Below are 15,306 nucleotides of genomic sequence, written 5' to 3'. Positions count from 1 at the left end.
GACCGGGGGCTGGGCGGGCTGCCCGTGTCAGTGCTTGTAACGGTCTCTTCTTCTCCCCCCACCAGGACGGCAGGGGAGCGCTATCGCAGGGAGATGCTGGCACACGGCGGGGGCAAGGAACCGATGCTCATGGTGCAAGGTAAAACAAAACGAGGATTGGGAACTTTGCTGTGCGACCTTCTTTCTTTCAAGGTTTTATGGGTTATATATATTTTAAATTATAATATAATTTAACGTTGCCATACAACGTTATATTAGTTTCAGGTGCACAGCACGGTGATCGGGCAGGTCTGTACATTACGCCAGGGTCACCAGCATATTGTCGCTGCCATGGGTCACCGAACACTATTATTACAGTGTTATTGACTGTACTCCCTATGCTGTACTTTCCATCTCTGTGACTTATTTATTTGATAACTGGCAGTTGGTACCTCAGTCCCCTTCATCGATTTCGCCCATCCCCTCACCACCCTCCCGTTTTATGGGTTGGGTTTTAATATTAGCTCTTGGAGTTATGTTTTTGCGCCGTCCATAGTGAAAGCTGTTTCATATTTCCTCCATACATTTTTTTTTTTTTTTGCCTTTAGAGATGATGCGTCAGTTGTGTCCTTTGTTCTGAGCATGTATCTAGTTCATTGTATCCCAAACAAATTAATTTTTAGTGACTGTGATGTATTTAGATGCCAGGATAAAATTTCAGGGTTTAACTTTTAAAATGTAGGAAATTTATAAATTTGTCATAAATTATCAAAAAAAATTGGTTTTAATAGGTCCCAGTGTATTTCTTTAGCTTAAAGAAGTCCTGTAAGCTTTTTCTGAAAGCTTAGCTATGCCTTTGCTAGAAATTCCAAGGCATTTTTTTTTACCCATTGAAAAATTAGAACCTAAGTAAATCTCTTTGAGGTACTACAGTGCTTGTTGTCTTATGTAATTTGGGAGGTTCCTTTTTTCATTTAAGTATTTGCACTGCAAATTTAGTTGTAAATGGAAGTGACCATCATGGGTTTTCATAAAATGTTCTCACAAATATTTTAAGGAACATGTGAATGTTATTGGATCTCAGTGTATTGACAATTTTATTTGCAGCTGATCTCCCTAACTAGCTGATAAAAATTGCTTTTAGGAAATCCCATCCAGCATTGGAGAAATATGGTCTCAGTGGGTCTGACGTCAAGGTTTCCTTGCCTAGATCTGTTCGGTCTAACACCTGTTGCGGGTGTTCGCGGAGCCCCAGGTCCTTCCCTTTAGCTGTGTGTTCAGCGGGTACTTGCTGAGCGCTCACTCTGCCCGGGGCACCGCTGTGCCTGTGTGTTGTGTTGCCCTGTGCGGAGGGCAGGAGCGGAAGAGGCGAAGACGAACATCGGGTCCTTGTGCGGCTCGCGCTCCTTCAGCTCTGCCGGGAGGGGGCGCTCTCGTGGGCACAATCCGCCCGATGCCGCCGCGGGTTTAGAAAACAAATCTGCCCGCCTGCAAAGCCTGCAGTTTCATGGGGCCCCGCCGAACCAGAGATGACAAAAGTCCGCCACAGCCACGCTTTGCTCTTCCATCAGTGCACTGCCCTCGGAGCCGTCCTGCGGTGCAGAGGGCACGCTGATGGCGCCTCAGTTCCCACTTGAGCCTTACTGGCCCTTCGTTAACTGTGCCACATCCAAGGAATGGTTTAAAATGGTTTGCATGCGTTGGTTGATGCAATCTGCTAGCAACCCTAGGAGGTGGGAATGATGGTTATTCCCATTTTACCGAGGCTGAAACAGGTCAGTCCTTGGTCCATGTTAGAGGCAGTGAGTAGAACAGTCAGGATTTGAACCTGTGACTTCTGGCTGCAGAGACCGAGGTCGTCGGCAGTCTGTGCTGTTTCACGTGTTTGCGGAACACGACACTGGGGTAAGGGTCTCCTACGGACCCGCGTGAAAGGCAGATTACTTGGCTCATGATAGTAAGCAACCAAGAGGTTAAATTGTGTGCTTGTAGCCAGTGGTTTGTGGTCCTGCACGAAAAGCCCACTGTGCTCCAAGAAGAGATGCTGCAGGGTGGCTTTCTCCCGTAGATTTTCTCTTTTGTATACTCTCCCAGTAGCCATGCTCAGCTTTTCCTTTTTGAGACCAAGGTCTAAATGGTGTCTGCACATAAGTATTAGCTTCCATATGGTTCCATCAAAGGGGGGAAAAAAGTAAATCCTTTTCTGTGTTTGTCTTTTGGCTGGTGTGTTGGTCTACCCTGCCTCCAGGAATGTTGTAAGAAACCTCTCTAAAAATTCTGCTCTTTATATGAAATGTCATTGTGTTAAGAAACCTAATATTTTCCACACTGGAATTCGCACACTTGGGAGAGAAAAACAAGATTGTGGTTCACACCAGGGATGAGAAAGTGTTCGGATTCCAGTTAACAATAGAATGGTTCTGCTTTTAAACCTCAATATTTTTCTTAATGTGGTTCTGTCTGATCTCATTAATTCACATGGTTTGTTACATGTCAAAGATGAATGGGGGACGTGCGGAGAAGTTACGCCTGTCGTCGCTTTGTAGGGTTGGATTTGTAAGACAAGACCAGCAGTGGCTTCTCATTTTCTTGTATGCAGCCAGCCTGTACCCCAAAACAGAATGTCTTAGGGGACGGCTCATAGCCGAACACTAGGGTACCCCTAGGAGCAGCGATTGGTGAAATTGTTAAGAGTTGCGATATAAAAGCTTAAATGATCTGGGAGGCATTATTCCTGTTTGGAAGTGTAATTTTTACCAGGTGTTTATTAAATATGTTATTTAACTACTTACTAGGTCACCGTAAAGAGTTATATTAAGTAGCAAAAGATGAGGAGAACACCTCCCTCCAAATGACGTTCTTCCCTGGCCAAATGACAACTTTGTTAACCTCCTTACTTTAAGACTTCTATGGCGGATGAACTTCAGGCCATTCCTTAGAGTCAGAATACCTCTGCCTCGTACTGATGCTCTCCGAATGATACCCAGTCACAGAAATCAAATACATCATGCTTTTGACCTTTGAATAATAAAAACCACACAGGTGAGCTGTGTTTAGAATGAGTCGTCATCGGCTCTGAATCCCTTGACCTTTTCTGGGCCCACTGACGGATGAGCCTCCTTGTGGCCAGAGCCCGGTCTGAAGGAAGTCCCAGAGAACACAGCATCCCTCTTTCTTGTCTCCCACTGGTCGCCCCCCCCCATTCATCAGCTAAAGGGTGCTGCCACGCAGCCCTGTCCCGGTGCTGACTCTAGCCCGAGGGAGTGGCTGTCGCCCGATAGAGTCAGGGACTCTATCCCTGACTGAGGGAGCCCCGGGGGGAAATAAATCCCAAGTCGTGCAACCGTGGCAACGGGAGGCTTTGGTAGAGTCAGAGCCCATAGTTGTTTCCTCTCAACACTCCAAATGCCATTTGAAAACAACGTAGTGGTTAAATAGTAGTTAAAACGGCATGTCCCCCCTCGGGGAAGAAAAGAGGTCACATGGTACCACAGCCTACCGTACTAGGATGTGCCCTTGCTGGCTCTGGCTTGCAGGAGAAAGTCACTTCCCCTCCCTCCGTATGTCCTTACCTGCCTTTAAACACATCCATGGCACATGCAAAGATACAGGTTATAAGCACAGCATTCGTTTTCTTAACACCCCCCCCTCCTGCCCCCCGCCACGCAACCGTTTGGCAACACCTGATGGAAACCAACTTTCTTAATTGCCAAGAATTCCGGGCTGAGCTTGAACTCTTTGTATTCGGTTGCCGGTGGTGAGTTTTTCTCCCCTTCTTGCCATACGCTACCCCTACCCGCCAGTGTTTTTTTGGTTTATGTTAAGTACCCCATTTCTGAGTAATAAGAGCACGTCAAGGTTTTGCCGGAAAGAAACGATGATAACGTGATATTTTCATTCGTTTTCTTATTTTTCAAAGCCTAGACTAGAATGCTTCTAAGGGTGCCGTGGATTCAGTGTCCATCACAGCCGTTCCAGAAAATGTACGGGTTGCTAGAACGCAAACATGCAGGAAGGCTTGTGTGTAGCAAGGGAGCACCGTTTTGTACCCACTGGGCAGCACGATCGTGTCGTACCACACCAGACACGAGGGTGGAATGATTCGGCCCCGCGGGATAGAAGTTGCGTGATTTCAGCAGTTTGTGGATGACGGAGGGAGTCCGCACGCATAGCTTCCTCTGCATGCCGTATTTCTGTGTTTTATGTCCTCTACGAGCTTGGGTGAATGGCCCCTGTTTTTAGGTTCAGATTTATCATTCCGATGATCAGGAAAGACAACAACAGCAGCAACTAACATTTGCAGAAACTGCTACGTGCCGATACCTTCCGCTGCGCTGCCCGATTTAGTCCCCAAAGCGTAGGTCAGATGGTCCCCATTTTTACAGATAACGAAACCGTCAAGAGTTCATTCTCTCTCTGTGCCGCCTCTCCTCCCGACTCCCGCGTCTTCCTCGGTTGACCTCTAAAGTCTGACTTGAGATCGAGCTGCTCCTTAGAACATGGGAGATGTAAGTGGAGTGAGCCCCGAGGCCTGCACGATCCCCAGGAGTCTGCGGTTTGTTGTTTCTAACCTCACATCCTAACTGTTCCCCTTGACATCGGAGAGGCCTGCCTGCCATCCAGCCATCAGCAATAAGATTTCCCTTCATCTGTTTTTGTAGGAGCTCCTTTAGACTTTTGTGGTAAAGCTATCAACTTAGTTTATAATCATTCTGAGTCATGGTGGTTCCGAGAGAAAAGGTCCCCGCCGCAGCCCAGTGAGCTCGATGCCCAGTAAGTGTCGTGTTTCTGCCTCTGGTTAGAGCACTCCCTGTGCTCTACCCTTCAACCTTTGCACCAAGAATTTTGCGGGGGAAAGGAAAGGTTAAAGTCCAAGACTTTCGCATTCCAGGAGGCTGTTGCGAACACTCAACCACTTTACTTCTGTGCTTGTTGCCAGAGGAGAAACCCTTAGCTTCATTTTTATGTCTCTGTGGTCAAAAGCCGTCATGTCAGTAGAGACACAAAGTATTAACCTGGCAGAGTTTTTAAAAGGACCAAACATCAGAGAAGACTGAAAGAATTACTAGGTACATGAGTCTACTCTCAGTGGCCCTCCCTTCAGTTTGTGTTGCCAAACTGACTCCTGGAACCAAAGTCTAGGAGCCCACAGGGCCTCACTTGAAGCTGATGAAAATCATAATACCTTACATTTCTGCCGAGCTTTATGGTTTTCCAGGCACAATCGTTTTTGCCATAATTATCCTGTGTCATCTATTCTAACTTGCTACGTATCATTTTTGTCCAAGAAAAAAACCCAGAGAATTGTGGTCTCTATTCCAAAAGGTCATCCCTGTGCCCCGAGGAGATTCATGCAAACCATCTATAGTGATGACTCCTCTTTTCTTTAAAAACCATCTCGGTCGTAGTAGCTGTGCACACAGCCGGCTCTCAGATCTCGGTTTCACGCCAACTCACAGCAAGGCTCCTCGGAGAGACGGTTGATTCCAGGGCTGAGTGTAAAGTACGAGCCAGAAGCTCCAGGAAATAAGAAAGTGCCCAGAAACACATCCAAGGAGGGGTGCGTATGTCAAAGGGAGGCGAACTGAAAAGAGGTCCCAGTGGCCAAAGTTGTGGCAATTTGAGCAACCGAGTAAATGAGGCAGTTACTAGAATATAACAGAAAGTACAGAATTTCTGCCTTTGAGTTCGCAGTGATGTAAGTGAGTGAATAAATAAACGGGGAGAATAAACAAACCTCCCATGCAGAAGCATTTCAACCATGTATGCAGACAGATGCTCCGCTCTCCAGGAAACGGATCGTAACTTAAGTGTGAATGTGCAGGGTGGTTTCCTTCCAAGGGAATACAGTGTGGAAAGGGGCGGGAGAAATTACAGGAACTTTCTAGAGGAGAAGCTGAGAAACACTCCCCCGGTCGGGTGTTCAAGGTCAGCATCGACAGCGAAGCCATGTTGATAGGATGTGCCCTTGAGATGATGTTCGAGAAAGGCTCTTCACCTCTGTGGGCTTCCTTCCCAAACCCATCACCCAAACTGAGGGACAGAGTACAAAATACCCAAACGGCCCACCTCAAAAGTGTCAAGGTCAGGGAATTGAAGAGACTTTCAAGGTGTGCAGGGGAAGCTAAGCAGGGGTGACGGGCTACGTGCGGTGTGGTGTCCTGGATGGGACCTTGGGGCAGAACTAGGACATTAGGTAGAAACGAAGGGAATGTGAGTAAATGCCGACTTTAGCGAACAGCCGTGAAGGAATATCGGTTAACCAGTTGTGACGCCCGTGCCCAACCAAGGGAAGACGTTAACAGTGGACGACACGCAGCGACCGACTGGGGCAGGTGCGTGGGAACTCTCTATCCTCACAATTCTTCAGTAAATGTAAAACTATCCTAAAATTACCAGTACACGAACAAGCCTCTTTGGAAAGCTTTCTGGTAATGACGCTGCTGCTCGCAGTGTCCCCCTCCCTGCTCCCCAACTCCGTTTGTCGTATTTTTCTGCTCTCCTGCCACTGTCACCTGGGGGGGAGGTGCGGGGGGAGCCCATGGGGACCATTGGAGGAGGGGCTGCTTGGCACAGCGTGCGGTCAGGGGAAATGGGCATCACGCAGGCATTGTAGATGCTGTGAAGGACTTCTGGCATTTACTCTGAGGACCAGAGAAAGCACCGACAATGTTTGCAAGGCAGGTAGTGACAAGATCAGGTTTATGGTTTCCGGTACCCGCCGCCTGCTGACAAGGGGCCGCCTGGTTCGAAGAGGCCCCTTGCTGGCAGTAATCCTGGTGAGAGCCGAGGGCGACCAGCCTGGGAGAGTCGGCAGTTGGGATGAGAAGAGGTTTTCTGATTTAAGACCATTTATGAAGTAAGAGCCGCGGGCCGTGAAATCGATTCTGTGTGGAAGTGAGTCAGTGGGCGGGATGCCAGAGATGACTCCCAAGTTCCCAGCTTTGGCCGCAGGAGAGGTGGCCGTGCTCTCGAGAGCCCAGGGGACCCACTGAGGAGAGCGGTGGAGCCGTGGCTGACTGCAGTGTAAGGCATCAGGAGGCCTACGGGATGGCACCTGGGGGGCCCAGTCAGTTAAGCGTCCAGCTCTTGGAATCGATCGGCTCTGGTCGTGACCTCGCGGTTTCGGGGGTTCGAGCCCCATGTCGGGCTCTGCACTGACAGCACAGAGCCTGCTTGGGATTCTGCCTCTCTCCCTCTCTCTCCGCCCCTATCCCACTTGCGCTGTCTCTCTGTCTCTCCCAAAACACGTCCATAAACTTTAAAGAAAGGTAACGAGAGAAACACAGGCCCGACAAGCAGCCCCGCTGCCCTGGAACAGCTCAGCGCACGTGCGGAATTCAGCGCTAGAAGCTCCCAAGTCCAGGGGATTTAATTCCAGGGTTACCGCGGGGACCCGGTGTCCAGAAGCCCCTCTCGCTTAGCGGGAGGCTTTCCCGTTGGCTGTTTGTGCGATACGAACACGACGGCCGCCGGGAGCGGTAAGCGCTGTCTGTCGGCCGAAGTAGAGCTGACGCACAAAAGCCAGGAGGCTACAGAGGCACTCATTGTCTGACGCTCGCTTGACCGCCTTCCCCTGTTGTCCAAACGCATCCACGCTGACTTCGCGAGAGGAGGCATTTTGCATCGTTTCGTGGAACTAACAACCAGTTGTGGTTGTCACTTGCCGTTCTAATCGTGCCGTCTGGTTAATCCCTGAACGTGGCCGTGCCTGGCACAAAGCTGGCAGGCTGGACGCTGTGGGAGAATGAACGGATGTACGGGCACGTTGGATGCTTACTCCTGAGTTGTTGTCGTCGTCGTCGTCGTTGTAAGTGTGCCTCTTTGCTTTCTCTGTTTCTAATTAAGTGGGATTTTCAAGGGAGAGATTCACACGTGCCAGGTGCTGCCTGACTTAGCTGACGCCCGTGTCCCCTGGGCGTGTAGGGGCTCAGGGTAAAGAAATGCCAGGACGTGCTCGCAAGACGTGCGCTGTGGCCGACGAGTGCCCACCCCAGAGTGTGTTTTCCATTTGTGGCTTGTGAGGAAAGCCCTCAGATATATGAAATATCGGAAGGTAAGACGATTGAAAACTACCGGCATGCCAGGCAAAACTATGCTGTTTGAAGTAAACCAGATGAATTTGCATTTGCATGGGTTGCTCAGATGTTTAAAAATACAGATCTTTATTTCCCTCTCGCTGTCAGGAAGGCCTTCCCTGTCTCTCGGTACCTCCTTTTTGTGCTTTGTTGTGTCTTTTTTTTTTTCTTTCCATAGCACGTATTTACTTCCTGACATAACGTGTAATGTATCATTTCGTTTCTCGGTTTGTCATCTGCGCTCTCGCATAAACTCTAAGCCCCGTCAGAGGAGAGGGACTGATGTTTGCACCTGCCATGTCTCCAGTGCCTGCAACGGGCACTCGGTAAGGATACGTTAAATGAGCAAATACACAAATTTTGAAATATGCTGAAAAGGTGAACTATTTCTTGTGCCATAAAAAAGTGGGGACTGTTAGAAAGGGGACAGGTTTTTACTCGCCTTGTCTGCGAAGTTTTATATCACAGAGATATTTCTAGGGGTTTTATGGGCCCAAATATTTTTGTGAAAGCTCTTTTCTAACATAAAAGAGAAAGACGGGCCGTGAAAGTTTCATCCCCTGCTTGTTCAGCGTCTCCCTCTCTGATTTCGTGTCACCGTGTCTGCCCAGCTGTCCGGATATCAGCTTTGCTTTGTCACTCCCTCCACTGTTTCCGGCTTCCACCTGCCCCACCGGCCGTACCCACACCGGGACCCTAGCTTCGCTGGCCTCAATCCCCTTTTGATCAAAGAGCCTTCGTCGGGAGGGAGAAGGGAGCCGTGGCTCCTAAGAGACCGCCGTCCATTTGGCTCCTCGTCATATCTGTGTTCTTCGTAGAGCTTTTCCGCTACGCACTACGTCTACCTATTACACCGCATAACTGGTGTTCTACAAGGTTAGAAGAACATAGATCCTACCTTGTGCTTTATAATTCCCATAATGCACGACCAAGTCAGTCTGGTGAACTAGCAGTGATTGAAGAAACAGGCATTAAAGTGGAATGTGTTTCCACCGCCGTGGGAGGTCAGAGATAAATTCCGCAACTTGATTTACGGCAGTACGTAGCGGGCTTTGTTATACGAGGTGAGTCAACTCTTGGGGCTTCATTAAAGTAGGGCCAACTCGAAGTAAAACTCTCCCTGGGAACAGGGGGTCCCCGAGGCCTTGGCCTTCGCCACCACCTCCCTCCGACGTCTCTCCCTCCTGACAGCCACCTTGTGTGTGTTGGCAGCCAGGCCCCTTTGCTTTTAGCCACCCAACCTCCGTAGCGTAAGACTGAGGAGCTGTCCCTGTACAGTCTTGCGTGAAAATGTATTATTTTAATATCCTTAGGGTAGTGACCAGTAAGCAATCTGACAGAATGAAGGAAAGTGTTGTTCGTTGTTGATGATGTTAATTCACTCAAGCTCAGTGAGTATTTACTGAACATTGCTAAGCAGGCACTTGAGGGACACAGAAATAAACCAGTAAGCTAACTGCAGACCCTGGAGCATCCCGTCAGATTTACAGGAAGGCGCCCTCTGGGAGGTGGAGTTGTAGACAGGCGCCCACGCTGGGGCTGTGCAGCCCACCCTGGGACACAAGGCTGGGGGCCTGCAGGGTTCCTGGGCTTCAGCCACTCCTGCCCCCCACGCTCCCACCGGCCGGTTACCTGCATACCGGGCACCGACTGGCCAGCCAGGTGAGGTGGCCCGGGAGGGGATAGGCTGAAGGTGTAAACATAAGTAAATGTGACACGATGCTGACCCTCCGCTCTCTCCACACCTGTCGTATTAATGGGCAGCACGTCTGGGGATCCGCAGCCTGATTTCACCAGATGCTCTCATGCAAAATATACTGAGTCTATTCGTGGAGCGTTTTATAACGATCAGAGGCACCCACCCTTGGAATAGCCACTCGGATGCTCTTTGCGTGTAAAAAGACAAGGTCAGCGTTCCAGTGAAAGTTAAACAAAAGAGAAAATATGTAGGTGTTGTAAATGGAATGCCTTCATGGAAAGAGTGGGTTTTTTTCCTTTTTTTTTTTTTTTTTTTTACTTTCTAAATAAATTGACTTTGGAGCACCAGGAATAAGTCATTCCTGTGGGTTACAGTGTTTTGTTAACGTATCAGGCAGACAACTGCATACTATCATACTAGAAACTGATGAGCATTTTGTATAACTTTTACAGTGTAGGGTAATAGAAACCACATGACTTATCGATCTCTTTGCACCGATAAAAAGAAATCAGCCTTTACCAGGAAATGACAGATCTTTTCTTCTGCAAAACTTAACCCAGAAGCATCTCCTATCCTTGGATTTTTCCCCCCTATTTTATTGTCAGTGTTCCAATGACTGAATTCAGCAACATAATTTTTTGCTAGCAAAGAGGATGAAAAGCCTCTGGGGAGGTAACTTTTAAATAGAATTTTAACTTTTTTCAGGATGTTAACTTTTAACCTATCAGTGTATACTTTGTGTGTGTGTGTGTGTACATACATACACATACATACAGTAAAACCTTGGTTGGCGAGCATAATTCATTCCAGAAACATGTTTGTAATCCAGAGCACTTGTATATCAAAGTGAATTTGTCCATAAAAAATAATGGAAAGTCAGATGATTCGTTCCACAACCCAAAGATATTCATGTTGATTACAATGTTGTAACGATTAGAATACTGTAATATAATACAAAATAATAAAGAAAATACAAAATGTAAAGAAAAATAAGTTAACCCGCACTTACGTTTGAAAACCATCATGGTTGGTACGAGGGAGACAAGAGACAGGAGGGTTATTGTGTGGGACGACTTTCACTATCACTAATGGAATCAACGCTATCTGTTGGCCCAATGGAATCTTTTCCTGCATGGGGGCCATTGTATATGCCCAACAGATGTTGACTACAGTGCAGTATTCATAAACTCTTGTCATACACTGTATATAATCTAACTGGCAATAAGGCAGCAGAGGAAAGGGTCTATATCTGCAGGCGCTTGACCTAGAATGAAGCAAAGCATTCCTAAGCTTTCTCTTGTCTGGAAAAGCAAAGGACTGTTTATAGGTGCTTTGAAGTGACAAAAAATAGACCAGTGCCAGTTGTGGGCGCCTTCCAAGCGTTCTGAAAAATCACTGATTTCTGCCAAACACCGACACCTGAGACCTACATCCGAGCGTGGGAGGTGATCGCCCACCATCCCACAGCGAGAGAGAGAGAGAGAGAGAGAGAGAGGAACCATTGGCTCCGCTGTGATCATGTGTTGTTCGGAGTCATATGTTACTTGTATTGCAAGACATCGCTCGTGTATCAAGTTAGAATTTATTAGAAATGTTTGCTTGTCTGGTAGAACACTCACAGAACAAGTTACTCGTAATCCATGGTTTTATTTGCATATATATCTGTGGCACTTTTCATTTCAATACACTTCCTTGCTTCTACCTACGGGGCGAGTGAGTATTGACAATCCGACAGCTGGATAGAAGGGATGGGTGGACAATCCCTTTAGACAAAAGACCATGGCCCTGCGTGTTCACTGGCGTTCAGGGTGTAGAGCACCTCTTCTTAAACCCTGGGCATCCCAAGTTCCTACTCAATGATTTCAGATAGCCAGCACGCGGGAAGGTGATTTGTTTTGCAGAAGTACAAGGGACAGTGACATAACGAAAGTGTGTTAGGTGCGGACACAGTGTCTGTAATCCACATAACATTAATTTGATATGTGGTGTTATCTGCACTTCGCATATATGGGACATAAAGCCTAGACCCTGAGGAACTAACTCAGCGTTGCAAAGCTATTAAATGGCATTGTCAGGATTTGACCCAGGATTTGGCCGTTGTGTCTTCAAAGCCTTTGAGGGGCCCATTGCCGGCTCACAACACTCCACCCCTGTGCTCTTGAAGGTATAGATCTTGATACACATTTTGTGGCCTTTTACTTTTGGCGAGTTGCGTTCACGTATCTTCTCCTTGCTGTGTAAATGTGACGGAGCCCCCGCCATTTGTGTCGCCATCTGAGACAGTGCCTCTGGAGGTTGGCTTTACTTGAGATGTGAGCGTCTTTTTGTTCCCAAGTAAGTAACTTGTGGTAGACTCCTTCCAGGAAGTACACCAGCAATTCCACTTGTAGATGCTATCAACCGCACTACCTTCTAAAAAGAATGTAGATACTACTCTTTCAGCTCTTTTTGATTGCTTAATGGAAATGTTATAAAGGCTTCTTTAAAGATAGTCATTATGGATGGTGTTCTTAACATGCGGTTACAAACGTGCGCTGTTGGCAGTGGGCTAAAGACAGGCTAGCAAAGCAGGTGTCGTTGCCCCAAAGCTCTTGATCTAGATTCTTAGCGTGACACCCGGAGGCCTCAAGCATCAAGGGCTGAGCAAGTTAGGAGCCCTCAGTTAACCTCAGGCGGGACTGATATCGGGGTGCGCTGCTGCGTTTCCATCTAGCAAGAATACCGATAAAAGGTAAATAATGATAGCAGTGGCACAGATTTAGAGCAGGTTTTAGGGGGGCAGTTGAAACTGGCATTTGCTAACCAACTCTTGTTTGAAATGCTGCCAGCGAGCGCAGAGACAGGAAGATGTCTCTTGGTTTAATTGGCTCGTTTCCTGCAAGATCGTTTTACAAGATATCTTCCAGTGTTTACTTGAGTGTTTTCGACTATCTCTAAGAGACACTTTTTCCTTTTGATGATTATGGAACACTACTAATGACGAAACTTAGATCAAGGAACGATCAAGCCAAAACCTAATTTTCTCTTTTACTTACTGGTTTATGTTGAGATTAAAGTTTTTTTGTTTTTTTTGTTTTTTAAAATATGGAATGATCGATCCCTTTTCATCCCAGAGTTCACATCGCAAATATTTGAATAAGATTATCGAGTTCTTTTTCTACCTCATCATACAAGGTAGGGAATGTCAAGTAACACATGTCTCACTTTCAGTCTTTTTCCGTACACAACTAAAGGTATGTTCAGTTTGAATAAGCTGTAGGGTCAGGAGGACAGCTAAACTCCACTTATATTTTCCCTTCAAGCAGTTTAAGAAAACAGAGCTTTAAAAAATTCTTGATATCTGAAATCACACCCTCAAAATAATTGGAATTCTAGTGGCTCAGTTGGTTGAGCGTCCGACTTCGGCTCAGGTCATGATCTCACAGTTTGTGAGTTGGTGCCCCGCGTCGGGCTCTGTGCCGACAGCTCGGAGCCTGGAGCTGCTTTGGATTCTGTGTCTCCCTGTCTCTCTGCCCCTCCCCCTCTCATTCCCCCCCCCCCCCTCTGAAAAATAAATAAACCTTAAAAAATTTTAAAAGAGCTTTAAAAAACTCCTCGAAGTCTTAAATCACACCCTCAAAATAATTGGAATTCTAGCACCCCATTCCCCTGGGTCTTCCTTCTGATGCACGTGCTTTTTCACGTTAGGATAGGAATGTCATTAAAAGGCTGCAGGAGTCTCACATGCTGATTTTCCTAAGATAAGTAGTGCTTTATGTTGAACATTAACCAGTTCAGACTAATTTCTCCTGCTTTTACACTGTTGGAGTTGAGTGGACTGGAGAGAGTAGCAGTGGCAGCAACCACAGGAATGAGAGCGAAAACCGTAACTATACCCGTAACTACTTGCTAGAAACATCGGTGGGGAGATTTTGACGTGCCAGGTGCTGTGCTGAGCACGCTGTCCTGTGTCTCCCCCCGCCCCTGCTTCACGCACTGAGCAGTCCTGTGGTGCTTCCCAAGTTTACTGCCCAAGGTCACAGCGTAGCACCTGGTGGGGGTGCGACTCCGGTTCGGGCACCCGGACGCGTCTCGGGAGGACCGGTAGTCTCTTCCACTGATTTTTCAGGTCCTACCAGGAAGCTTCGGCTTGAGAAGTGGCTGTGTGCCTCTTCCACTGTGTTTTCCCGTTCATTCTTTTGTAATGTTGGACACAAATACACTGATGCTCAAGGAAGGTACCGTTGAGGTCTCGGAGTGAGATCCACGCCCCCCCCCCCCCCCCCCCCAGGGACAGTGGCAAAAGGTGACGTGTTCTAACCAGAGTCGGTGAGATATCAACTGGCTTGCGCGTAGCCAAATAAGATTTGTCGAGTGAGAACGCCCAGCAGGTTTTGGCACTTCACCACACACTCATTGGCAGCAACCCTGTCTCCTTGCACAGCGTAACAGGGATAAAGGAGGGAAGCATGTCCTGGAAGCAGACTTAGAATTTAGTGGCTCCAGGATTATGACATAGTTGCAGTAATAGAGGTAAATGGCAAGCCTGGAATGAGAGCCAAGGAAACAGAATCCCTAATCTCTGGCTTGTTTGGCTGTTTACTCAACGTGGCCTCTGAAATAGCTGAGAGCTTTTTGGAAGAAAGAGCTGGGAGAGAAGAGAGCACCTGCGTTCTCAAGGCTAAGACCTCCCTTTTGTAAACGCACTGATTTTTGAAGAGGGTGTGTGTACGTTTAATATGTGGGTGTGTTTGTTTAAGGAAGACGTGGAGCTTCAAAAGGCAAAATGTTTTGTGACCCAGAAGTGTAATTGCAAATGGAATTATTCCGTCTGACGATAAAGTGAAAAGAAACCACTTTGTAAACACAGCGCGTATGTGGGGCTCCGGCTGGATCGGCGTCTGTCCAGCAGGAAGCTCAGGCCCCCTGCACCCGTCCAGTCAGCAGCCCCGTAGACAGAACCTCCCATTTGACCAGAGACAGATATTAACCGAGCTGGGGGTGGGGGTGGGGGGGCATCGGGTTTTCTCAGTTCAAAGGAAGAAAGGAATTTCACTTTCTGGCTGATGTTCTGATTTTCCCAGGAACTGATCGGAGATAGTGGGAATCCACCTTTAGAGAAAGGTGTGGGTAACCACAGCCTTGTAGCAGAGAAAAACTTCAAAGTGCACAAGGTGAGCAGTGCGGTTGCCCTAGGCTTGGGAGAGCCAGATCTGGAATTAGAGTTCTGATCTCATAAAATTCACTTCAGGCTTTTCAAACTGCCAGGCCAGCCTTTGTACTGTAATTCTTCATCAGACGGAGCTGTGTTTGGCACATGTGATGATTTCACGAAAGACAGCCATTTACTGTTACGATGGGTTTTTTAGAACGGACGCAGACCGGCCTTTTCCCTCATTCTCAGATCTGGAGGGCTCAGCTGCCTGTCGGCACGTCCTGGTTATTGTTGTGTTTGCCAGCAGAGCCCCGAGGTGGCAGGGCCACCTGACCATCGAGGGGAATCAAAGGCTCTATCTTAGTACGTTGGGCCCTCGTCCTCACTGTTTTTTAAATTAGGGTAAAGTATATACA

The 15,306-nt window shown here is 47.6% G+C and overlaps 1 protein-coding gene across 3 annotated transcripts in view; it reads left to right on the top strand.

The window, feature by feature from the left end:
- MIPEP (mitochondrial intermediate peptidase) overlaps positions 1-15,306 on the top strand; it is a 162,927-nt gene that overhangs the window by 136,980 nt on the left and 10,641 nt on the right. For 2 of the 3 annotated variants that reach the window (XM_027064544.2, XM_015087409.3), the window contains one exon: positions 66-139. The exons of the other annotated variant lie outside the window; for it this stretch is intronic. In XM_027064544.2, the coding sequence (XP_026920345.1) occupies positions 66-139 (74 nt within the window). The remainder of the gene's footprint in view (positions 1-65; positions 140-15,306) is intronic. 3 annotated transcript variants of the gene reach the window in all.

Source organism: Acinonyx jubatus, chromosome A1 (assembly GCF_027475565.1).
Source record: "Acinonyx jubatus isolate Ajub_Pintada_27869175 chromosome A1, VMU_Ajub_asm_v1.0, whole genome shotgun sequence".
NCBI classification, from domain to species: domain Eukaryota; kingdom Metazoa; phylum Chordata; class Mammalia; order Carnivora; family Felidae; genus Acinonyx; species Acinonyx jubatus.
This window is presented reverse-complemented; position numbering and strand designations above follow the sequence as displayed.